Below are 27,295 nucleotides of genomic sequence, written 5' to 3'. Positions count from 1 at the left end.
TAAGGCTTGGGAATCACCTAACTGGAATGGATATGAGCAAGCACTCGAAGAAGAAAAGACGGTTACTCACCTTTGTAACTGTTGTTCTTCGAGATGTGTTGCTCATATCCATTCCAAACCCGCCCTCCTTCCCCTCTGTCAGAGTAGCTGGCAAGAAGGAACTGAAGGGTGGCTGGGTCGGCAGGGGTATATATCTGGCACCATAGCGGCACCACTCCAGGGGGCGCCCTGCCGACCCACCGAGTGTTGCTAGGGTAAAAATCTTCAGACGAACATGCACGCGGCATGCGCGCACCTAACTGGAATGGATATGAGCAACACATCTCGAAGAACAACAGTTACAAAGGTGAGTAACTGTCTTTTAGGGGGGCATAGAGTTACCAGACAGAATTAAAGTTGCAGAAGCAAGCTGAATTTTAAGGCTTGATCTATACTAGAGTTAGATCAATGTAAGGCAGCTTACATGACCTACCTCTGTAAGTGTCTACACTACAACATTGCTCCCAGCGATGTACGTCTCCCACTATGCTGACCTAATTACTCCACCTCCATGAGAGGCATAGCACTTAGATCGATGTTGTTAGGGCAACGTAGTGTCTGTGTAGACACTGTGTTACGTACATTACCTGTTGGCTGTCAGCCTCTGGGTGGGGAGGGGGTTTCCAGTTGTCAGTGCCCCACATAGTTAATATATAAAATATTTGAAATCCCTATTGTATTTAATGTCTAATTTTATCTGGCCTTTATCTGTTACTCATTTTCTGAGCTATTCTTCCTCATTTTTCATGATTGTAAATATCATTTCTGAGGCAGCCATCACTCTTCCTATTAATTTAAAATGTTGGCCTACACACTAAACTGTGTCTGAGGACCGCTTAGTGTAGCTCAGGATGGAGGTGCAAAAGTGGCTGTTCACTTTCGGCCACCTTTATGCTCTCCTGATCCTCAACTAATCTGAATAGGTCTGATCCCCTCTCGCACAATTTAGAAGAGCCCTATAGCTCCTCTAAGTTGACCAGCTGCATTACAACTTTAAGATCACATTTTTAAACTCTAAGGGTTCTATTATATTCTCTGCCGATGCACAAGGGGGCATGTCTAGTGAATTAGGGAGCCGGCTAGCCCATATGCTGTCATCTGCAGGAAGTGCTAGTGGACACATGGTGAAGATGCTTATTGCCCCTGCTCAGAGAAGCAGCAAAGAACACTTGTCAGTACTTTGCCCTGGCCTTCCCTGTGAAATGCTGCTTTTTGTTGTTGAGAACCCTGTGGCAGGGAAAGTGTTACACAAAATGTATGGTCCCCATAGACTGAGAAGCCAGGGAAGGATTTGGCTGATTATTTCTAATGGTGGCAGCTAACCCTATGCATATGATCTGGTTTTAATACAGTGCCATAGTTTTCATGAGATATAGCCAGATATTTTGATCTCTCTTAGAATTCCTTGGTATTCACACATGTCTATCAAGTTAACTTTGGTAGGGTTATTCTAGTTTTACACCAGCTTTATGGAGATAAGAATGTCCAGCCCATAAAGTCTAACACGTTTATCTTTTCCTTTAGTGAGAAATATTACCCTCTAATTTGCACCCACTTGTTTTATCATCATAATATAATGCAGAGTATGCTACTGTGATTTACGTCTGTTAAAAGGGCACGTCAAGGTTGGTAGGTCAAAACATTTGACTTAGTTTTTTGTGCATTTTTAGTTTTATACTTTTTATACTCTAATATATTCTTTTGTGTAGCCATTTAGTGAAGTTTGAAAGAAATCTCTTTGTAGAGAGCGGGTTTGGATTTCTTATGCAGTTCACTATAATACTTTTCTATAAAAAAGGGGTAGATCTGGATTTTGAGAGTAATATCCTAGCCCCATAAAGACAATCGGAGTTTTGCCGTTGACTTCAATGGAGCCAGGATTTTGCCCATTCAATGAAGACTGAAAACTCTCCAATCTTTTGTTATTAGAGGGTTAAAACTAGAGATGGGCCTAAAACTGGATATCACACCCCAAAGTTCATAGTGGTCCAGCTCTGGAGTTTGGTTCAAGTTGCTAAAGAGATAGGGAGAAGCTAAAAATTGAAATCTGGATCAGATTTCAAGTCCCTCAAAAATTTGAGCATTCAAATCCAGGATTTTTTGGTTCAGGCCCATCTCTAGTTAAATCTAGAGCATACTGCTAGTTTGCTAAATCAAATAATTTCCTTTTGCAGCCCTGGGTTCCTCAGCCACCATCACCATAAAATTTTCAGCAGGAGATAGTGAATACGTTTATTATTTAAGGTACTGAAAGTCAAATTTTTTGTGGACCAATCTTGACAAGTTTCCCTTTTAAAGACTAACATAGGTGGGTGATAAATTATCAGAATACTTTTCACTGTACAGCATGGCTTATTTTGCAAATATAGGAAAAGACACTAAAAACGTCAGTCCAAAATTCCCGCTGTGATATCACTAGGCCAAATTCTTCTATCTATGTAGTTATATAGCCTTCATCGCCATAATATCTGAGCATCTTGCAATCATTAATGGATTTTTATCTTCCCAATAACCCTGTGAGGTACAGAAGTATTATTTCCATTTCACAGTTGGGAAACTGAGGCACGTGGTAAATTTAGTGACTTCCCAAGTGGTCTAGCCTCTAAACCATCCTTCTTACCTTTTAAATTACACTGGAATAAATCTGGACTGACCTCAAATATGTTATCATGGATTTACACTGGTATAATTGACATTAGATTTCGGCTCAATGTTCACAACCCAGTAAATTGTTCCAGAGCTAGAACTTATTTTGCCTGGAGTTGGTTTAATAATAATTCTTTTTAAAAAAAAAAAATACTAGGATTGAATTTTCAAAAGTGCTCAGTGCTGGCCTAACTCTGCTCCCACACTGGTGACAATGATAAAACTCCTGTTGACTCAAGTGGAAGGACAATTAGGCCAAGGCTGAGGCCACTCTTTTGAAAATCTTACCCCAGCTTTTATTTTGTGCCACCCACTTAATGTGAGTGTCAGTGTGACCATTTTTTGATTTCTCAGAATGTGATATTGTGTGGCAAATGGAGACTTCACTGTGCAGAGGAGCAGGGAAATTGGCATTTAATCCTATCTGAATTATTTTAAACTGCATCGTTCTAGAGTAGTTTTTTGTAGAAACATGTCAGAAGAAAAAGTCTCTTCCATTACAGTGATATGAGCAACTATGTTAAGATATTTTCACACCTCTAGTGGGGGAGGTTTTCCATGAGGACGAATAGTAATGTATGCAACAAATAAGTATTCCAGTCAAGTTGTTTTAAAAAGACCCTGTGAGGCTAAATGTACTTTAAAGTGCTTAATTAAAAAAAATCTGGCCAAAATGTTAGCAATGTATTAGAACATCTGGCATAAACAGCAGTTATAGCTCAGTGGTTTGAGCACTGCCCTGCTAAATCCAGGGCTGTGAGTTCAATGCTTGAGGGGGCCACTTAGGGATCTGGGGCAAAAATCAGTACTTGGTCCTGCTAGTCAAGGCAGGAGGCTGGACTCAATGACCTTTTGAGGTCCCTTCCAGTTCTAGGAGATAGGTATATCTCCAATTATTAAATTAAATTATAGTCTGATGATATAAAATGAATTCCCTATAGCATTGCTGCCCAGTATAAGGCGGGCCCATTGTGAGAGACCCCAAGAAGCGCAAGAGGCAAGCAGGGTGAAGAAGGAGAGCAGTGTAGGATGGAAGAAGTTGCATTACCTTGGATCTGCTTCCTCCAAGCAATGAGCTCCTGTGGTTCTAGGTAAAAGCAGCAGGTGGTTTCCCTATTCCATAGTGGGCCCTAGCACAGCTGGCCACAGGAGCAGCTCATATTTACAAGGCAGGTGGCTTAGACAGCAGCCTGTTAGTCTAGGTGTATCTCTTCTGTTCCCATAGCTCTCAGCTAAATTGCAAGAGACTATGTGATCTGGCCTATGGAGCCACCAGTTGATGACCCTACTTCAAACACAGTGTGGCTCAGAGAGAGAGATCCACCAAATGAGAACAATCAAGAGCAATTACAAAGCAAAAAAATGAGAAGGAAAAATGAATAAAAGAGAACAAAGGCAAATAAGAACAGAAGACAGATACTGGGTAATAAGGAAGTGGGTGGCAACCATGCTGGGGCATGGCATGAGAAGGTAGGGCATGGGAGCTACACATCCACCAATCCAGCACATGACAGGGATCCACTACAGAAAGGATCCACCCTACAGGATAATGAACAGAATACTAGTAGACTCTAGTCTACATACACACATCCCCCATCATCTGAGATCCTCCCAAATAAATATTTACAAAAGCCTTGTCTACAAAATTCCCTTCATACACAGATGGAAAAGGAACATCATAAGGATTAGGAAAGGGATTCTGTTCTCCTTACACCAGTGTAGGTCAGGAGTAACAATATTAAAGTGAAGGGACTTGCATTGGTGTAAAACAGTATAAGTGAATGAGACTCAAGTTCCACAGTTATGCATTTTACTGTGCACATTGGAAGACGCCATTCCAGGCATCTCTCTCATTCTGGATTTGATTCTCTTCTCACATCAGTGTGAATCGGAAGTAACTCCACTGAAGTCAACGTAAATGTGAATGTGAAGAGAATCAGGCCCTCTTTTTGTGAGTCTTCTAGCAAGATTTCAAAAATAGCCTGAAATTAGGCTTCATATATTGAGATACCTGCCTGATTTTCAAAAGTGTTGAGCTCTCGTTGAGATCAGAATTACGTGTCCTAAATCTGGGCCTAAAATATGCAGCTTAAGACCATTTCTAGTTTTAGCCCTCTGATAATTAAACACAGTGAAGTTTTTCTTCCTGCTTGCAGGTGATTACACACCAGAAAATTCAGATATATTCCATTTTTTAGAGGCTAGTAAAGTGAGATCATTGAGATGAATGGAATCTGTAGGATGCTCCACGCTTTTGAAAATGAGAGGTGTTTTAGTATGGATTTGAGAGCCTCACCTTAAGTTCCTTTAAAAAAAAAATCTTGGCTTTACCGAATTGTGGAACTGATCGGCTTGGATACTTTATAAATTCTCTGTCTAGCAAGGGAAATCCTGGTGATATTTAAATGTAACATGGCAGAGAATACTATGGTTCTAGAGCCAGTGTAGGATGGCTTAGAAATAAATATTTGTGCCAAAGAGCTCCCTTTGAAAGCAGGATTCAGAATTTAAACTGTCATAATATTTAGACATGCCAAAACCCTCTGAAATAATTCATATGATATAAGTTAATAATTAGACATTTGATTTCCCAATGCTTTTTAAAAATATATAGTCCAGTATATGCATGCACAAAGGGCCTTCTCCATCTTGACCCTGGTATAGACATTTGGACCTGTGTATAATGACAGGAAAATGTGTTGAAAACTCTGTCAGATCACAGTTGTTTCATTTTGTGTGCACTTTGGACAGGTGTGTGACTACACATGGTGTAAAACAGGAGGACAATCAGACCCATTGTAAACCTGATTAGTATTTGGGAAATGCCAGTGTCCTATGAGTTAAAAATGAAATTCCCTCCTGTGACAAAATCTGCTTTATTAGAAATTCTTTAAAATTGCTAAATTCTGCCCACCTTGAGAATTTTGTCTCCAAAAATTTCTTTGTTGTTACAAATAATTTTAGTAAATATATACTTAAGTGATAGCAAAATCTCCATGGATTTCTTCCTAGTTGAAGCCAATATTCTGTAGTCCCAGAAAAAGGCTTTTAAAAAAAGAAAAAGGGTCTCCTATCTTATTTTTAAACATTCTTCTATTCTGGGAGGATTAGAGTTTTTGAAAGAATAGATTTCAAGACCGATGTACTTTTGCTCTTGCGGTCTGGATCACTGCTTCCTCCATTTATGGATTGAAGCCCAGCAGAAGAAAAATGCCATCTATCGACTGGAAAATATGTCTGTATTAGTAGACTGCTCATTTCTTCATGCCATATACATCATTGATATGAATCATGATGTTTTAGGAGGAGATGAAATTCGCTGGTCATTCATGCTAAAACAATTAATCCAAAGAGAATGAATAAAAAAAGTGCAACGTTCTGGGGGGGTTAGTTAGGAAAAAAGGGGACAAAGACCGGAGAGTGGAAATACCCATAAATAAAAATGTTATGTTGTCTAATGTCTTGCTTTATAACTGATCTTCTGTATTCTGACAAGACCCTCAAAAACTAATTGGTTTCATTATAATTTTATTTATGTATTCATATATACACATATATTTTGGGCATAACTAGTAACCTGTAACTATGGAAATGGAGGCTGCCAACACACCTGTGATGACACAGATACTGGTCCTGTGTGTGGTTGTCATCAGAAGTATGCCCTGCACTCAGATGGCCGAACATGCATCGGTAAGTACCTCTCTAAAGCACACTTTTTACTGGTAATATGGTAAAATGAATCGGTGTGTGTGGATGGTAGGAGATTAAAACTATTGTTGAGAGGAGTGTGCAATAGTAGGTTTTGGTCATAGCAGTTAGGGTCAAACTTTGCAAAGAGATTAGATGGATACAGTTATGATTATTTTATGTAAATGTTTGTGAAATATCCCATTGTCATTGCTTTGTCATTTTCATTCTGTTTTTATAAATCGAATTTAATAACTTTTAAAATTGAAAAGCACAAAAGGTAACTATGGATCAAGGATCAACTCTACCCCTTTTTGCTCATATGAGCAGTCCATTAATTTCAGTGGAACTACTCACATCAGTAAAGTGAGTAGGATTTGATCCTAATATTTTTTAAATTCTATTTGGGGATAATTTAATACCCATGATATGCTTTCTTTCCTTTTTTTTTGTTTTAGTTTTATAGCAAAATAATAGTACTCATCGTGAATAAACATCCAGTGTGACTGTCAATGGGAAAATGGCCCAGCAGGAAGTGAAGCATCCTGGGTGATGCCATGCAAATATTTATTATTATGGAGTACATTCTTTGCATAATATTATCCATTTTTGTACAAAAAGGAACTTTTTGCAATAACTTAATCAGGGGTTTTGTTCCTTTTTTACATTCTTACTCTCAACATTAGAACCTAAAAATCCATAATGGTTTTCATCATCTTTACGTTGTTATTGATTAGTTTGTTTCAGAAGTTTATAAAATAACACAAAAAGTAGGAAATAAGCTTAAATACTTTCAGAATTAAATGGAAATTCTGCTTCTCTCTCTCCCTTCTCCATACTTGAAAACATACAGGCCCTGATCCCCAACCCACTGAAGTCAATGGAAATCTTTCAGATTACTTCAGTGAGCTTGAGACCAGGCCGATAGGCAGCGAGATCTGTATAGGCAAACCCCTACGCCAGCACATGGAATTCACCTCAGATGGGGCTCAGCATAAGGAAACGGGTCTGATTATACAGATCTCATGACAGGATCAGGGTTGTAGCGTTCACAAAAGGAAAAGTAATCAACAGTTACAATATCTTGCTGTATACACTATCTATTCCTGGACTGTTCGGATTTCTCTATCAGTCCTTTCTGTTAACATAGTGGTCTCAGTCCTGCAGCCCCTCTGCATAAGGAAGTCCTACTGAAGTCTATGAGAGTTCCATATGGGGAGGGCTTGCAGGATTGAGGGCCCTAATATCAGGTTTTATTGAGGAACATAAAATAAATTTTTGATGCTCCCATTTGCTAAGAGTTCACTGTTCATTAATATCCTTAGGATGATGTTTAATTTTGTCTATCATGTTCAAAAGGAGGTATACACTGCACTCATGGCTTTTGTTTATTACTATTATTTTTCATTTTTGTAATGTAACACAAACAACTCCATGTTACATTCTTTGGTCCTGTGATGTAAGTCACATATTACTGCTTGTGTTGATTTTCCTCCCTCTGAGTAGTTCTTTCTTTTAGAACACTTTTTTATTTTTGTTTATTTTTTACATTTTTATTCCTGCTTTCTGGTGATGGTTCCTGATTGCCTGTCTTGTCTGATAACTGACGTTCATTAATTATTTACAGAACAATAAAAAAACCACAATATCTCAAACAAAAGCCTCTATTGCAGCCTGATCCCATCTAGAACTTGTTTAAAAACGTCTCGTTACAACTCAACCATGTAGTGTTGCCACAGATAAAACCTGCCAGCCGCCGCCTTCTCCTCCTCCTTCTCATTTCCATTATTCCACTGTTTGCTGTCTTCAGTGGTGTATATATTCTGGGCATCACTGCAAGAATGCAAACTTCTGCAATGCCAGATAAATACTTTTTGACCCTTTGTCTAACACATTTTGTCTTTGTTTGCCTGACTTTTTTTTTTTTTAATGTTTGCTGCATGTGAAAGTCCCTACTTGCATTTTGTTTTGGCTTTTTAAATGAAGCAACTCCCCCACCCTGCATAAATCATTTTATTTACCCAGCTGCTGCTTTCTCCATTGCTTTCCTGTATGAGAAACCTTTATTTTTATTCCACTTACAGCTCATCTCTTCCCTCCCTTGTGAATGATTGTTTCTATGTATTTCTAATGAAGCATAACTCAACTAAAGTCCTTGTTATGCTGAATTTAAACTCTTACATATAGGATATCAGAAACTATCTGCAAAATGACCTTTGCTGACATCATCTTGCTTACTGCATGCTTATAAAATTACTAAACCTTGTTCTTGCAACATCTTTTCTAGCATTGAATGTTTAGTTCGTAGTGTTTCATAGACAAGCAGGCAACCAGCACTGCCCAAATTGATCTTTTTTGTGTTTGTTTGGTTTGTTGTTTGGTTTTTGGTTTTTGGTTTTTCCTTTTTTTTAAATTTGCATGCATTGTTTGGTTTTTAAACACTCTGTCAATGTGTACACGACTATGGTGCACCCATGCCCTTCCATCACCGGATTTTTTTAGCTCTGCCTATCTGTCTCATCTTTGTCCTTGGCCTGCCATTTTCAGATCCTGATCCCACCATCAGCCTGAATCACTTTACAGTTTGTCTTTAATAGTTTCTTTAGCTAGAACCCTTGTATTTAAATTTCCATTACTAACATCTGTCTGGGGTAGTCCTGTTTGCTGTCTCATTCTCTAGTAGGAAACAAGCTTTGTGTGTGTTTTCTGGTTAATTGCTTTGTCATTTATCATTCCTCCTCCTCTTCTTCCTTCCCCCTTCTGTCCCAAGCACCCTTTAATTTTTTTCTGGGGTTTCAAGTGGAATTAACTCTCTAACGGGGATTTAGTGCTTTCATGGCTTGCTTCTTGGCTTTGGTTGTGCCATGCCAAGAAACTGTCTTAGGCAGCGGAAAATTGGGCTTTTGATTAACCAACTGCTCCATGTTTGTCCCTTACTTGTGTTTTAGAGAAGGATGAGGCTGCAATTGAGAGTTCTGAGTACAATGCCACGTCAGTAGCTGATGTGGACAAGAGGGTGAAACGGCGGCTACTTATGGGTAACACTTTTCTTCCACTTCCTTTGTTGTGCTCTCACTTTTGTCTGTATGTGTGTGTATGGATTTTTTTTTTTTGCTTTTTTGTTTTTGTTTTTAGTTTATTTCATCTATGTTTATGAGGTCACCTTTTTTAACGTTCTTATCTTCCATCATACAATTTCATTTCTCATTTGTAAGCTTTTTCCCCTCACCCTGCAGATTTCATGTTCAATTTCTTCTGCATAGAAAGAAACTTTTGCCATTCACTTTTCTTACCTTTTGCAAACTGCTTCTTACGTATGATTTGTGTATGTATGTGTGGATCCAGGGTTCACATAAAATCTCATGTGTCAGACCTGCCTTTAGTTTACAAGTGGATGATGGTATAAGATGATGCTCTTTTTCATATGTGATGTTAAATGAATTACTATATGTGCTTAGTTAAATTTTTTGCAGTATTTTTGAGTGAAATGTATATATTATTGCTAGAAATTCATTTATTTCCTTAGCATTGATACATTGCAAACTATTGTGATTAGCGAGCTTTAATATGATCTTCTCTCAAGATTAATACATGGTTTGTTTCTGTGGGTTGTTATAAGCTAAAGAGTGGAAGAAGAACAATCAAGATAATTCTTTTGCTTCTGAAACTAATCAATTGCTCAGGCATCTAATAAACTGTCTTGTTCATATTATACGTATGACCATTGATGAGGGTGTTCTTTTTGCAAATAAAAAAGAGCTTGCATTTTTGGTTTTCATAGGGAATATAGTATGGGAATAGAACCAACAGTCTGGTTACTTTTCCTGCGTCTGACGAAGTGGGTATTCACCCACAAAAGCTCACGCTCCAAAACCTCTGTTAGTCTATAAGGTGCCACAGGATTCTCTGCTGCTTTTACAGATCCAGACTAACACGGCTACCCCTCTGATACTTTTCCTGCTGAGATATTTTTTAAGGTCGTGGTGGCTGGATCTCAGCCAGATTCCTTTTCATGTAACAAATGCCATTGAAGAGTATGGATTACTGAACTGTACTGCTACTTTGGAGAAATCCAGTCAGTTGGTCAGACTGTATTTTCAGTTTTGATCGGCCTCACTAGATTTTCAGTGTATTTAATATGGGTGAAAAGTGCCAGATTGCCAGTCTCTGAACTTGGAGTTCTTTATTTATCCATAGAAGAGGTATAGCATATGAACTGGCAATACAAGCTTCCTGTCAGTTCCCTGGCAATTATGAGCCCAATCCTAAAAGGTACTGATTGCTTCATAGGTTCAGCACTATCTGTGAACCTGAGTCCTGAGCTGGAAGAATGATTTCTAGATGACAAGAGGACTGTTCAGTTTCTATGCTAATTTAATCCTTGATAACTAGGATAATTGTTCCAATTGTTGTTAGTGGTTGTGATGCTATTTTGATACCTATCCACTTTGAACAGGTTTGATGCCATCAATTCATTTCACATAGGGCACCAGACAGCCATCAGATGGTAATGGCTTTGCCATTGTCAATCTAAAATGGTACTAAATGGTTATATGAAGGTAAAAAACTTTGTATCCTATTATTGAATCCTGCAGCTATCTGCTCCCCTATTGCCACTGGAGTTTCTACAGGTTTGCAGTGCCGTAAAAGTCTGAAATGAAATGATCTAGCAGGCAATCCATACAAGTAATTTATTGTATAATAGTAAATTGAATAACCACAGACCAGTTTAAATTTGCATAAATTAGTGTATAGATCAGTGGTTTTCAGCTTTTTTTCTGGACCCTCTTTGAGGACCCCTAAAAATTTCAGATGGAGGTACGGATACCTTTAGAAATCTTAGACATGGTCTGTGGACCCCCAGAGGTCCCTGGACCACTGGTTGAAAACCACTGTTCTATGGAAATGACAACCTTTCGCAGATTCCTTAGACATGGTCTGTGGACCCTGGTTGAAAACCACTGGTATAGATCATCCAGCATCATAAGGGCACAGTTAATGGTTTGGGCAGGGATTTCAAAGAAGGAATTAGGCACCCATGACCATTGAAAGCATAAATTGTGTACATAGCTTCCTTAGGCCCTTTTGAAAATTAGAGCACGCGTACTCTAATTGCTGTTGGACCTTCTGCTATCCAGAAGTGACCAGCATGATCATCAAAGCTGAAAAACAATTCATACTATTGGCCAAAAAAAGGTCACACTGTTGACTAGAGTTAAAGAAAACAGAATAAAAAAATGTATGGTTACCAATATACTTATTAAATATATCAGGCTCCCGTTAACATTTAGTAGTATGTGGGCGGAGGCAAGGGGTTAACAATCCAACTGGTCATATAAGTGGTCAGAAACATTCAGTAACTCCTCTGTTAACATATATTGGCCAAGATGTAAAATATATGCAGTAGCTGGGCTATGGAATCCTTAGGAAAGTTGTCAATTAGAATTGAATAGCTACTGAAATCAAATCAGAAAGGGCAGCAGCAGCGTCTGATCCAATATCTGGTACACAGGGAACCTTTGATTGGCATTGATAGTATTCTAATGCATTTTCAAACTTAATGACTTTTCCAAAAGGCCTGCAGTGCCATTGTCTCTTCTGGGACTTTTCAAACTGTCCTTATAGAAAGTACACAGTGTTTCCAATTCTCACAAATTTATTATTGTGATTTTGACCCCTGCTGCAGGCAATCTTGTGAAGCTAGGAAAAGCTCCAACTTTCATGTGATTTAATGGGAAGGAAGGGGGGAGATCCTCCCACAGTGCCCTGTGTTTAGAGAAAGGTGCACTAAACTGCAAGCCCAGAGACCACCATTTCTAGTCTCAGCTCTTCCATTGACTACTGTCAATATTTCCGTTTCCTTCACAACCCTTATTGTGAACCAAGGCTTCATATTGATGCCTGGAGCAATTTCATTAACCCATTTCGCAGATAACTGAGAGCTTTCACAAGGTCACTTCAGGCAGAGCTGGGAATAGACTCCTGGCCTCCACTATAATAGAATTAGGTGTCATCCATTTGCTACACTACCTTTCAGAAGCAACATAGATTAGGTTCTTCTGTAATTCAGACTAACACAGTATGACTATATGTCACCCTCTAATGGCTAGACATTATGAAGAGGGAATCTGATAGAATTCTCTTTCCCTGCTACATATATTTTTCTCTATACCCTGGAGGGCAGACAAGAGATAGGATCTTCTAAAACAATCTGCAACCTACTCATTTTCAGGGCAATTCAGCTTGTCACTAGGAGTTTTCCCACAGTTTTTCATAATGTCTAAGAGAACCAAAGGAGTTTGAACTATTCTTTATATCTCCTCACCTACCCTGTCACCTGTGTGTTCCCTCAATGAAGACTACCAGGTTCTGAATGGAGATTCCTGCCCTCATCATTCAGGAAGTTTCACTGAATGACTTTCTCTGCTTTGTGAACTTAAAGGAGGCATATCTCCATATTCCTATTCATCCAGTTCATTGACAATTTCTTCACTCCCACCTGGATCTGGGCCACCCAACATGAAGAGGGGATACAAATATTTCATGAGGTGGATGTCCTGTGTCCTTTATCTCCATCAAGACTTCTGTGTACTACAAATCCATGGCATTGTTGTAAACTGAGAAAAGAACTCCTTGGTGTACACTCCAAACCTCATTCATCTGTGTCACAGGTTTTTTATGAGCAGAAGCATGGGTTTATTACTAGAATTGGGGAGAAGAGACATCATAGAGTTGTCTGAGATTGTTTGCTGAGCCCGGATCTCTCAATCAGAAGCCCTTCCTCTCCTGAAGTTAACGGTTGCATTGGTGGGCACAATCCAATTGGCACTGCTCCATAACAGAACTCTAGGGGTGTTCCTGCTATTGGTCTGGGATGACCAGAAGGAGTTCTCCCATTATCATATTCCTCAGTCCTTTGGTGTCAAAAGATCTCTCCGCTAGTGACTCATCATGAATAACCTCCAAAGGCAAAATAACATCATATCTTAGTGTACTAAGTATTATGACAAAGACTAGTCTCAGGGTATGGGATGCACATATGGGAAACCAATCATGCTAGAGCCTCTGGTTCACATGGAAAGCCTGATGAGGCATCAGCTTTCTTGAATTCAGGACTGTGGGCTAGGTCTTCAACACTTCATATCTCACATCTTCATGTCAGATATCCTGACAGAATGCAAGAATCAGACAGCAACTGTCTCTAGGGAGGCACCAGGAGCTCCTCACTCTGTATTTGAAATTATCTGGATCCTGTCCACTTAGGAAGAAACCATCATACTATTTCACATCTATTTACCTAATACATTTCTGACTCTGTATTGCTCCGGACACAATGATCCCTTATCTTGAAATGTGAATCTTTTCTGCCTTGTCTGTGCTCTTAAAAATATGTTCACCCTCCCCAATGCCCACATCTTCTGTTTATCTCCCAGAAAATTTGGCAGGTTCCTTACTACCCTCAGAAGGAATATCACAGAACTGTGCATCCTGCCTCAGCTGATCAATCTTCTGCTAGCAGATCCCTGATCCTGACTTTCCTGTCCCTAGCAGCATGGAGATTGACAGGCCAATGCTTCATATTTTCAACTATTCCTCTAAGATGCTTCATTTTCTGGTGCAGTCAAGGTCTATCAAAATGCCTGGGTCACTTTCTGCCAATAGTGCCTCTTCAGATATGTACCTCAATTCTGTCCTCTGTCCTACTGAATGATTTAAAACAGGGCTTGAGTTACAACTCTTACATGACAATTATTTGGCTTGGGAGCACTCAGTGTCACAAGACCAAACATCTCTGCTGCACACTCTAATATTTCTTCTTTCCTTCAATCAACAAAATGTTTGATATACATCATTGAGATTAATTGCCACAAGGAACCTCAACTCAGTTCTTACCTGTGTAACCAAAATTCTCCTTGAATTCTTTGTGGCCAGTTTTCCTTTACTATCTGATAATTAGAGTATGTCTACATTGTCCTGCAGTTTGGACTATGGGGGTGTGAATTGCAGCATGGATTAAAGTGCTGTGCTGTAACTGCTCCCATGTAGACAATGTAGGCATGAAATTAAAGATCCATAGTTTGCACTAATGTAATTCCGCAGTCCTTAGGTGAACGCTACTGTTCACAAGACTGTCGTCCAAACTGCAGGGCAGCACAGACAAGCCATTAGTCTCCTTCATTATTATCAACCACTTCAACTCATAGAGTTAGTGAATTGGGTGCTATTTCCTCTAACGACCCTTTTTCTCCAATCCGTTGCTTGATGGTTAGGTCTCCAACCTTCTCCAGAATCATTACCAGTACCAAATGTCAATTCGCTTTTCTATATTAAGTCAAATGATCCTCTTCCCCAATCCATTCTGTCAGAAGGAGATGATTCTACATTCCCTAGTTGTGTTCAGGCTCCTCAAGGTCTACTTAGGTAGAACTTCACCTTTAAGAAGTGATAAGAAGCTCTCTTCATCAGTTATAATAAAAAGGTCAAAAGGTTCCAGATTATCAAACAGCACTAGGGAATCCTCTTATGTTCATAAAACATCACCTGAATCTCAGATGTGCTTCATTAGATCTGTAGCAACTCCCAAGGCAGAGAAACTGGCCTTTCTAGGGGCAGATCTCCAAGGCTGTAGCCTTGTTGTCTCTCCATATTTTCACCAAATAATAGAGGGTGGAAGTGGAATCCTCCTCTCATTTTCATACAAATAATCTTCTGCCAGTCCTGAAACTGCGGGGAAGTAATGATCAAAAGATGAGTATGCGGGAGGGAACAGTGCTAAATTTAACCATTGGTCTCCTGATCTTGCAGATTCTCCTTCCCATCTAACATTTTTCATTCCTTGTGTATGTAATTCATCCAATTTCTTGTTCTTCTTGCTCATGTTCAATCATGTTAATATTGTTCCCTTCCTCATATTCATCTTCTGATTGCTACTTCCCTGGAGCTACAGGATTGATACAAGGTGACTTATATGAAAATAGTATAGTTTTGTCTTACTAGAAAATTCATAGATCTTCATAATTTAATCTCATAAAATAACTATTTGCAAATCCTGGGGTCCCTCCTTTGAGTTTCCCCCTCCCCTTTGTTTTCTTCCATCTCATCAGGGTTCGTTCCAAACAGGAAAACTTTCTTCTAGAATTCTGAGCATCTCCCTGCCTCATAAAGGGTCATGGTCAATGTACATTTGCTTATAATTTCTATTGGACATGGCCAATATCAGCAGTTTTTGGATTGGTAGGTGGATATGTTATGAGCAGAACAATTCTGAGGTATTAATAATAGATAAGATGGAAATCTCCTGTTCTTAACAAAATATAAATACCGCCTCCTGCAAATAACTGGCACAGTGGCAGACATTACCAGCATTTCCGTGCCCAAATGTGGCCTCATCTGGAGCAGCAGACTGCTAGAGGTGTGTCCAGAGTGCAGCATATGTTTAGCAAAGGAGCCTTTCCCCATTGTGTTCAGCAGAGATGCTGGAGGAATATGAGATGCCTGCATAACCTAGTGGCTTTCCATCAGTGATGCCCACATAGTTGGATGGAGGATGGAAGTATCTCTGTCACAGGCTCTGCCCAAGCCATGGATTACAGGTTCTGAACATCTCTGCAACCTATCAATCAGGTAACTGGCCAGTCAACCTCAGATCTGACAAGCCCACTGGCTGGACATTTTAAGGTGCTCTCTTGGATTTACTATGTCTCTTCCAGCACCCTTCACAAGTGCACCACTTTTATTTGTTGTCACTAAAAGTTGTAGCCACTTTGACTTCACATTACATGTCAGTCTTAATTAGTATTCTGCCCCTTGATAAGAAGGCTTGAGACAGCCTTTTTGCTCTTTCTGTCTGTAATTTTGAGTATTAATTTTAGTACCCTTGAAAATGAGGGACAAATAGCTGTAGGGACCACTACAGGTAGGTACTCTGCCAGCCTCTCCCACTATAACTCAGTTCCTCACAACTATCGTTCTTTCCTGTGAAGAAACTGTCTATTGGCTGAACTTTATGAGAATATAAATAAGGATTAAGATAAAACCACCAGGCTTCTTCTCACTTATAACCTTAACTATGATTTGATTCCAAGTATTAGCCTTCTACATCATATAAATTCCGTTTCTAGTTGTCATCTTGTAGTTCTTCTCAACAGTTATATTCGTACCACACAATTTTACTTTGGTAACGGTTGGTTAACACAGATTAATTGTGGATTCTTAAGATCAGCCAATTTGAGAGGATTTGGTATATATTGTGTCAAAAAAACTCTGTCCATTATTTTTCATGTCCTCACAAAATGCGTGTGTCTCTGTCTGTCTGTCTGTACATACACGCAAAAATCTCCAACCCCTTGATGTTCCACTTTAAGACCTAAAAACAAATTCCTAATTTCAAATGTTACCCACTCACATATTCTTCTCTCTGCCAATAAATGCAGGCCTGCCTACTGGCTTCTCTTAAGTCAGCTCTGTCTGACATAAATTTACTAAGAATCAAGACACAAAGTAAAGAAAAATGGCAAGAAAGGAGGAGGCAGCATTATGCCAACAAATGCTCTCTGCAAACTTTAAAATGCCTTTTAGTACTCTATATAAATTGCACATGCATTTAATTTCCTTTCAGTGGCTTTAATCTTCACTCATTTGGGAATAATTTGTCTCACAAGCACACTAATGTTGGTCTGTGTTTTATACAAGCTAACGTATAGACAGTTGGATTAAGAGTGAATGCTTGTTTTTCTATGACTAGGACTGGCATGCAGGTTGTACATGTGAACCTTTGCTCTGATAGACAACTGAATTTACGACTATCACTCTGACCAGAAATTATTGTACTCTGCCAGCTGTATTGTACAAATCTTGTACAGATTATAGTGTGAGACAGGATTGGGCTCAGGAAGTTTTAGCCAGATACTGGCCCATGCAACGGCAACTGATGACGCAGTGCTTATTAAGGGACCTTAAAGTGGCTCTAAATGAGCATCTGAGAATTTCTTCTCCATGAAGGAATCCTTGGGCTAGCATAAAACTGGCTCTCTGCAGGGCCGGCGCTTGCATTTAGGCGGCTTGGGCAATCGCCTAGGGCACCAGCATTATTAGGGGGCTGCATTTTGCTGGAGGGGGCGGCAGGCGGCTCCAGTGGAGCTGCCGCAGTCGTGTCTGCGGAGGGTCCATTGGTCCGTGGCTCTGGTGGACCTGCCGCAGTCATGTCTGCGGAGGGTCCGTTGGTCCGCGGCTCTGGTGGAGCTGCCGCAGGCATGCCTGCGGACTGTCCGCTGGTCCCTTGCGGCTCTGGTGGACCTCCCGCAGGCACGGCTGCGGCAGCTCCACCGGAGCCGCGGACCAATGGACCTTCCGCAGAAATGCCTGCGGCAGCTCCACCAGAGCCGTGGGAGCAGCTCACGGGGCGGTGAAATGGCCGTGCGCCTTGGGCGCGGGAAACCCTGGCACCGGTCCTGGCTCTCTGTTAGCTCCTTTTGACCCTCTGGGTGTAGGATATGTGTTATGTGCAAAGTCAGAGTGCACTGCATTCTGGTGATCCTGTCATAGATGCTGAAACTAGGAGGGCCGCCGCACCCCCTGGCTTGAAGTAGTAACAGCCTAAATACATCGTTTCTGCCTTCAGCACCCCCACTATAAAAATAGTTCCAGCACTAATAGATCCTATTGGGGTCATGGCCTTTGGGCCATTACAAGCTGGCTCAAGTTAGAGGCTGCTTTTTAGGCTGCTCTAACTTGAACTAAGGTCATTGTGGCCCTTGGCCAGCCTTAGGATCTAGGTGAGGAAAACTGGTTTAGATCCACTATTGCCTCTCCCGCTCAGCCACACTGGTCTCTCCTCTGGTTCAAAATTCAGTATGGTGCCCTGTATGTACGTACTTGCGCGCGCGCGCACACACACACACACCCCCCCTATACAGTTTGACCACTCAAAATCGGTTTGGAGTATTTAAGGAAAAGATCTTCTTCTAAGGGACTCCCCGTCCCCTTAAGTTCTCCTCTTCCATTCCTTTTCTGCCTCAGAATGAGGTACAACCCTGATCAGTGTCCTTGGACAGCAACAAGCCCCACAGGAGCCTATTACATTTGGGACTTTCATACAGTCTAACAAAAAAAATTGTGTGACAAATTGTCTTTTGGAAAGAAAAGTTATATGCTCTGTAAATGAATTGACCTTCAGTCTTTGGCATATATTATAATTAGAGATGGCTGAACCAATTCTGATTGAAAGAACAACCTGCCCCAACCTCAAAACAGTTTATACCCTTTTAGTAAGGGTTCTTCTTACTTGTGGCAGCAGATCCTGCTGAGCTACAGATTCCCCTCGTCTCACCTCCAGAGCAGATGGTTTCATTGAAGTCGTGGTCTGCCCCTTTTCCCTGCAGTGTCAAGTCTTCTCTACAGGAAATGGCTAGGGAGGCTTCCTCCCATGCTCACCAGCTCAGATGTTCCTACAAATACTTCTGTTAGACTCATGTCATAAGGATGAAACATACTGGGTTCTACAGAAATCAAGAGCCTGAGTCTACACCTACTGTATTGATTTTGCTACTGATCTCAATGGGAGCAGAATCAGATTCTCAATAAAGTTGTATTGGAACTACTCTAAAAAACTGTAGAATGTGTGTATATGTGTGTAGAATGTGTACATATATATACATATTTCCAATTACAGTGCAAAATTTAACAATGAAATATTGCTCTGCTAAAGAATTCTAAACATTGGTTCAAGAATTCTGTAGAAATGACATTCTTTATTAAATTATGTTGGTTTTTAAGAATAATTTCTATGATAACCCACTTATTTTCTACCCAAACCCTGTAGGTATTCATCCTTTTCCATAAGGGTTGATTTTTCTCTTCTCCTTCAGCAAAATATTAGCTATTCCCAAAAAAAAAAAAAAAGACAGCAATTATAGCTGTCATGACAATTGCTGTGTCTTTTGCATTATAAGGATCTCAGTCTTATGAGTTATATATTGTTTGTTTCAGGTGATATCTTTGGACAACAAAAGCAGTTCCAGGGCTTTAGAAAGCTAATCAATCACATAGCACTCAGCACTCCTCAAGTATCACTTTGCAAAATTGTAGTCATACTCAGAACTACTCCCATAATGTACACACATTGCTGCAAAGATCCCTCCTTTCACTGTAAGAAACCACATACAAAGTTGTAATAAGAGCTTTGGGAACTCATCCTTTCATGAGCATAATGGAAAATGATAATCCTCTACCATTAGAGTTTCACAGAGAGAGAGAGAGAGAGAGAGAGAGCTGCTCTTTAAAATTTCCTCACAGGCTCAGAAAGACTTTGAGGGATACACACACTCTAGAAAACCCCTCTCTCAGTGATGCAAAATCACCAATGATATCTGTGTATTACAACAACCAACCACTACCATCTGATTTTATCTACATAGGGAGCACTTTGAGTGTATTAAGGGCTGTTTATTTGGAAGCGAATTGGGATTTATTTTTTTAAAAAAAGACACGTGAATGGAATGGTTGGTGTCCAGCTTGAAAGTTTTTTCCATAACACAAGTTGGAAAGGTCAATGGGTAGAGAGGGATTTTCTTCTGCTGTATTTTCAAAGCCTTTAATTTACTTCATATTCTTTTTAGCTGATGCAATGAACTAATGAAAACAAATCTGTTTCACATCAGTCCCATTCCCAACTGGACATAGTCCTTAACTGTTCCCTTCTTTGTTCCAGCTTCTTTTAGCTGTTCTTCAATGCAGTATCACAATTCATTTTTAATATGTGATTATACCCTGAAAAGTAACAGCACAAATTGGCTGCATCTATGATGACTATGTCTTGAACGTAGCCACCTAGAGGTTATTCTTCACAGAATATTGCAGTATGGTTCCTATAAAGTCAAGGGTCCAAATTCATTCTTAATGCAATTCTACTGACATCAGTGCATTTACGTCAGTGATTAACTTGTCTAGGTAGCTCACAGGTAAAGCAAGTTGTCCTGGTTTGCCTGTGGGATCTCAGTCCTGACTCATCTCTAAAAATACAAAAAATCACTACAAATTAGAATGCACCATGTACCATGGTGACCCAAAATGAACTAATTTCAGCTATAAGAGGGATGAACTTGGCCCAATGTGTTAAGTCTTGTGGTCTATAGATGTTAACCTTCTAACTTGTTTGGTATTTAGATGGACAATAAGTGAGTCCTAGTGGTTGGAAAGGGTCTTCTGGGGTCTATTCCTAGCTCAATCACTCACTTGCTCTATGATTTTGGACAAGTTACTCATCCTCTCTTTATGGGATTTTTGAAAGTCCCTAAGGGAGTTAGGCATCCAACTCTCATGAACTTACAAGGAAAGCTGGGTTCCTAACTTCCTTAGCACCTTTGAAAATGCCACTTCTTGTGCTTTCTGTTTTCAAAAGTAGGCTTTTAAAGGGAAGCTACTCTGTCTCATAATACTGTATATTATACTGGGGCTTGGAAGTGTAAAGGTCTTTTGATTGTAGAACCACAAATTCCCAATGGATTGGCTGCCCTGGCTGTCAATTGACTTGGTTTCTGATGAGGATGTCTGTGATTTTTTTAGGTTCTGTGAGACCCATCACCTGTGGTTCTGATCTTTCCTTAGCATGGGTGCTTAAACCCAGGTGTATGGCTGGGGTATAATTAGTTATTAGCAGTGCCTCTCTTTGTCAAAGAGGATGCTGACCATCCTTAACTAGGCAAAGTTTTTCCATTTTTCAGGATATCACCTCTTCATTTTGGGTGGTTCTTGGCTAGTCCTCTAATCACTAATATTCCCTTTTTGAGGAAAGTGACTAAGAAGGCAACAGCTGTTCAATTCCAAGACTATTTGGACATGATATCCTAAGTAGGCCCCAGCCTTCATTTTCATTTGAGACTGTCTTCATAAAGATCATGATCTCATCTGGTTTTAATTTAAACTGGCTTTTTTTTTTTAATATGAGCCCTGGATTGTTGCACTAGCCATTATGGAACATTGCTGGTGTATCTGGAACTGCCTGCCAGTCTTTCCAGTCATACTTTGAAGATAATCAGAGGTGACAGAAAATTGTATGTCAACAATAAGTTACGTGACATTCAGCATTCCTCAAAGATCTGTTCTTTCCTTTCATGTTGCTCATCTTATATGAGACTCCTTTGTGAGACAATTTCTAAACACCATGTTCCATATCATCAGATCAGTATGTAAATGATACTCTGCTGGTCCTGCTCAGTGGACTCTGCATATTCAGCCTCTGTTCTGAAGGAATGCTTGGATAATAGCATTGGGTGGGTGTATCGGAGCTCTCTTGTCCTAAATCCTGGAGGGAAAAGTCTTGCTGCTGTGTAGAAGTTGCTGGTGTGAGAAGACTCACTCTGGCTTTGACTCCCTGCTCTTGAAGAGAATTCATGCACTGGTAGAGAGCTAAGGGCTGGTCCTATTAACAAAGTGGAGATTTTCAGTTTGTGAAATTCTTACATAAATAATAGACCCTAATGACTTCACAACAGCAGAATATGCCCTCTTGGACATCAGATGCAATTACAATGATTCATTCCTCACACAACTTCCCATAAAACTTCTCTGTATCTTGTGTTCACACCACTTTACAAGTCTGCAGAGTGTGAGTATATTTCATCTACCCAGCATTATTTACACTGGCTGCCTATACAATGGCAGATTGACTGTAAACTCACACTAATTTTTTTTTAACCTGAACAGTAGAAGTCCAGGCTATATTCAACACCTTCTCCGTGAGGCTCTTCCTGACAGTTATCTACCCTCTGCTACAGCCCTTTAGCAGGAGGTATGAGATCACATCTCGTGTGTGTATGGTAGAGCTCACTCCGCTTCGAAATCTGCCTCTATTCTTCTCTCCATGCTTCTAATTTATTTATTTTTTTCATAATTACTTATTTTGTTTGGGATTTTTCAGACAGCTCATCAATGATCCCTTTGTTACCTTTCTACTTCATTCCTTTTTCCCCTGTTTGAACTGGATCTTTGTTAACTTGTTATCTGTTTAAAATTATTATGATCATTTTAAAATATTGTTTAAATTGTCTTTTAGTTTATATTTAGTAAACTGTACAGTATTCCAAGTGGCTTGGCTGTTGGACTGAGGTGGGGAACACATAAGCAGGAGGATGTAGTAACTGGGTTTACAGCAGAAATTTTAAATCCCAGCCATCAGTTTACATTAATTTTTCGTAATTACATAAAAACATTTTGCATTGGCTTGAGTTCACCTCTCTTTCACAATGATGGGAAGTAAGGTTTCCATTTTATGTAGGGGAAACTGAGGCATGGAAAGTTTCCATATAAGCTCTACTTCAAGTGATTTTCCCACTGTCATATAGCCAGTCAGTAGCAAAGCTGGGAAAGAAACTAGGTCTTCGTTCCCATGCTCCAGTCTTTGGCAAATTAGTGCTTCCTACTGTAAATCTGAGTTTTATCTTGACAGTCTTTGAATAGAAAGTTGACTAGGATGCCCTGTGGACTTAAAGTGTGCTGTTTAAACTTCAACATGTTACCTACCAACATGTTTCAGGGAGCTTTTCCCCTACTCGTAAGAAGGAAGTAATAGAAAATAAAATTAAACTTGGAAGCTTTGGTCTCTATAGAGTACATCTGTACCTTCTTACACAATTTAGATTTATATGGGTTCACAGTTCCTAATTTTTTTACCGAGTTTCAGTTCAAATGGATCCAAACTGCCAAATAAATAGCCAAAAATTCCAAGTTTTGCCTGATTGTCAACAAAAAACATGAAATCAGTTTCAATTACCTTGATTCTAGAGATGATATCAGGCCACAAAAATTGGATCCAGGTTTTGAACACACAAAATTTTGAGACATTCAGATCTTGAATGGGCTCATAAAATAAGGAGCCACTTTCAATAATTGAATTTGAATACGGGGTTGGGTTACATCCAAGGGTCCAAGAAGCTGAACTTCAAGGTTTTAGTTTAGGCCTTTACTTAAAACTAAATTCTCTGAAAGGTTCCCAAACCATGGTGAATGTGCTCAGAGGCTCAAGATTTTAACAAAACTCAACGCTCAACTGAGCCTCGTTTGGTGTCGGTTTTGCGTTTAAAAGTTTCACAACAACTCTATTGCCACATCCTGGAGATTCTTCTTTAGCTCAAGAGAAGGGACCTCTCTTTCAATCCTACAAGGGTAGCATCTTTCAGGCATTGAAAAGGCATTCATTAAATTGAAAGAATTGATCTGATACACATGGGACACCTCAAATCATATCTTGATGACTGCTAATGGACTACTGCGGAACTTTCAATATCATTCATCGACTTTGTTCTTTTTAGGACAACATCTTGATATGCAGGACCCATGTATATTCCTTAACATAACTGGAGGTGAGGTGCTATTCCACTAACAATGTTTTAATAGGGACTAGACATATAATATGTATGATGATTTGTATTTTTAGAGTACCTCTATCTAAGGATCCCAGTAAGCCAATATCTGAGATCCTTTCCTTAAGCAGTGGGAGATTATCCTGAGTAAGGAACACACAATTTGCCCCTTTGCTCTTTATATACATAAACACCTTTATACTACCCTGTATGCTATTTTCCCTGGATTTCTAGTTCTATCTGGGTTTTACCTGGGGAACTCAATAAAGGATTTATATAGGACTGCAAGCATAGCTTTAAATTCACTGAAAAATCTTACACATTCACCAAATAAGTATTAGCTTCACCCAAAGAGAAATGTCCTAACTGTTTGCATTATATTTTCTCCAGAGGCAGACTACCCAAACACTGTTTGCTTTTGGTGTTTCCTTTGCATTCGCACTAAAATGGGTGTGAGGCTCCCACCCTCATCCACATAGTAGAACAGAAGAGACATGAGCATAACATGAGCAAATCAAGTTTGAAACCCTAACAAACGTTGAGGGTAATGGCTGTGCTGAGGTTGTCATGCACAAACACTAAAGGCTGGTATGATCAGTGCCATCCAATATACAAAACTCCAGAAGGATTCAAGGTGTAAAATTCTGATCCAGATTTTGGAATCCCTAGCCTAACCCTCTCTGTCTCACACCTCCACATCTCCACCCACCTTCTCCCACCCCTCCCCTCCCGCCGCGCACACCTTAAGAAATTTGGTGGCTTTGAATCAAGGTTTTTGATTCTCCCTCTTATTTCGATCTCAGTCTGAAGTTGGATTTCAGATCTAAAGTGTGAAGGTGTTTGGAACAGAACAGGTATGTTGCTGGTGCTGTCAGGTTTAAATGTTATATGCATTCCTACACATTTCTATTCCACATAGCATTGAATGCACCACTCCACCACCCTGCTTTTCACATTCTCCTTAACTAATTTTTTTCTCCTACCAACTTTTTTAAGGAGTCTCATCATTACAGCTCCCATTACCCCAGTTACTATAGGTATTGTCAGTCTCTCTGTTTTTACCCTGCGTCTTCATCCTATTAAAATTTGCCATTTATTAAAGGCACAGTCACCTCTGCTTTAAGAGATGTTGAAGGGCATTGTTCTTTTTGCTTCCTTTTACTAAATCTCTGTGAATGTAAGAAAAGCTTGCATGATCCCTTCTATTTATACATTGAAATAACTCTTGTTCAGTGACTGCCCCTTACCCTATAGATCCAGTCATCCATGCCAGAGGGGAGAAAAAAGTTTGTTGTGTCTATTCATTTTCACTGGATGTCATCCAGAAAGCAGAAATATTGCTGCTTAAGTAATGCTCATCTGTTGTTGATGAACTGCAATAAAGGGCTCTCCATATGCCATAGTTAATCTGTTAACATAAGATTTACAACTCACTGCAGTGCCATGCCAAATGTATGTCTTTAACACCTTTTCATGCTTTTTAACCTTGACTATTTGCCCTGACAAATCATTCTACTTTTTAAACTGCTGGGGCTCCCAAGAAATGGTCTTAGGTGAAAAAGTTTTTTAAATGACCTGCTTTTTCCCCTCATCCTGAGAATTAAAGTTACTTGATATTTTGGCCCTCTGAAATATATAAAAATACCAACATTTAAACCTATAAAAGAATTTCCCCAGCCAAACAGGAAAATAGTAATTGGAAAGTACATGGCTTAAACAAGGCAAGTCCTGATTCTACAAGTCCTTACTCTCATGAGTAATCTTTGCTTGTGCAAGAAGTTCCTTTGAATTATTGACTACCAGAGAATGAAAATTGCACTTGTGAATAAGAGATTACAGAATCAACCTCATCTGTTGGAAGTTTTCTGTTAAGATATATTGGTCTGTTCATCAAATGTGGTCTTGCTAGCAATTACAGATGTTTCCACACATTGCAGTATTAATGTTGGCACATTACACACACATATTTATATATAGTAAATTTATAAATTGTGCCATGCTATTAATGCATACCTCCCTGTCTTCCAGTCCCTGGTTTCATAATGCACATAAATGCCAGTAGCACATTCCAAAACTGATATATAGGTTTGTGCCAATGAAAAAGAGTTAAATGAAATTTTTCTGATCTAAAGCAGTGATGGCCTTCCAGAGAGCCAATGAAGGATCTTCCCAGGGGAAGCAGCAGCTGGTTCCATCAGAAGAACAGTTTTGAATGCTTGTCAATTGAAAGATAAAGTGCTTTATATTTTGTGTAAATTATTTTGAGCAACATAATATACTAAGGAGATTCAGCATGAGCATGTCCACTTTTCTGTTGCCAGGCCCTGTCTGCAAAGTACAGTTGTAACACAACTCCAAATAGGTGGCAATAGAAGTCAGTCAATAAATCTGAGTAAGCTTTGACAAAGCCTCCCTGGGGAAGACCAGGACGAAGAGGACCGAAATACACAATGACAACCTTATCCTTTTAAGTTTCATCTGAACTGGAGAAACTGAAAAATAAATTGTGTAAAAGACTGTGAAATATTTCCCTTGCAGTCTAAAAGTAACTGCAGACAGAGTAGCCAGCTACATATGGTTGTTGGTTGGTTACTTCTGTCTGCCATAAATACCTATCAAATAAATATACCATTCAGGCCAACAAATAAAATTAGCATCCTTACATCCATTCTATTCTGTGAATCAAAGGAAAGACAATAATTTCTCTTGCCCTTTATCTATTTCAATAATACTTATGGTTTGTGTGTATACACACACACACATAGGTACCGCTCCACAAAAAAAATCCTTCAGCTTCATAACCAAAAAATAAAACTAAAAAATGCCAGCTGCCATTATATATATAATAGCTGCAGGCATTTTTGTGTGTGTGTGATGAAGTTGAAGATTTTTGTTATGGAGCAGTACCTAATAGCCATTGCCGGCTATTGTAAAAGCTAAAAAGTATTGTAGCTTTCTTTTGCCTGTGTTTGCCCAGCCACCATTCTACATACTACAAGCACTGGGAAATTTCAATGACACAGCTTGGAATGGGTTCAGTGACCTCAATTATGCCCTCCCACCCACTCCAAACTCCTTTCAATTTGCAAAAAGCTTTAAGTGGACAAAACCCAGATGCCTTTTGCTTGTAGTTCAGTAAGAACAGATTGGGCATGTAGATTCTTGTCAAAGTGATGTATGTAGTTCATTTTCCATTAACTCTTTCTTAACTAAGGATTTTAAATTCTCAATTCCAAGTCCAGCACTATGCTTTGCTTTCTATTGCTTTTTAAAGTTCATTAGACCATGAGACCTCTTTTTAATGAACCTTGAAAAGCCATGGCTAGAGACCAGCTGATATGAAACAGACTCAGTCCCTGGTTCTTTTTTAAAAGGCAATTGCATTCTTTTGTTTCTGAAGCTGACCTTTCCATATTTAAATAATTCATCCTATTGTCTAAGATATTTCAAAAGGACTCACCAAATATAATCAATATAGACTTAATTTTTTGGATAGAAATAATTGCTTGTGAAAATGCTATCCAATTCAGCAAGAACATGGGCTGTGGATGATCTTAAGAGCTTTG

The 27,295-nt window shown here is 39.4% G+C and overlaps 1 protein-coding gene across 7 annotated transcripts in view; it reads left to right on the top strand.

Annotated features, from left to right (window-relative positions):
- Positions 1 to 27,295, top strand: part of SCUBE1 (signal peptide, CUB domain and EGF like domain containing 1) — a 302,108-nt gene that overhangs the window by 163,307 nt on the left and 111,506 nt on the right. For 2 of the 7 annotated variants that reach the window (XM_032762480.2, XM_032762481.1), the window contains exons 6-7: positions 6,259 to 6,375; positions 9,321 to 9,410. The exons of 2 other annotated variants lie outside the window; for them this stretch is intronic. In XM_032762480.2, the coding sequence (XP_032618371.2) occupies positions 6,259 to 6,375; positions 9,321 to 9,410 (207 nt within the window). Of the gene's footprint in view, positions 1 to 6,258; positions 6,376 to 9,320; positions 9,411 to 23,678; positions 23,730 to 27,295 lie in introns of all 7 variants that reach the window. 3 more of the 7 variants (XM_032762485.1, XM_032762484.1, XM_032762483.1) reach the window with 2 other exon arrangements.

This window comes from Chelonoidis abingdonii, chromosome 1 (assembly GCF_003597395.2).
Source record: "Chelonoidis abingdonii isolate Lonesome George chromosome 1, CheloAbing_2.0, whole genome shotgun sequence".
Taxonomy (NCBI): Eukaryota; Metazoa; Chordata; order Testudines; family Testudinidae; genus Chelonoidis; species Chelonoidis abingdonii.
This window is presented reverse-complemented; position numbering and strand designations above follow the sequence as displayed.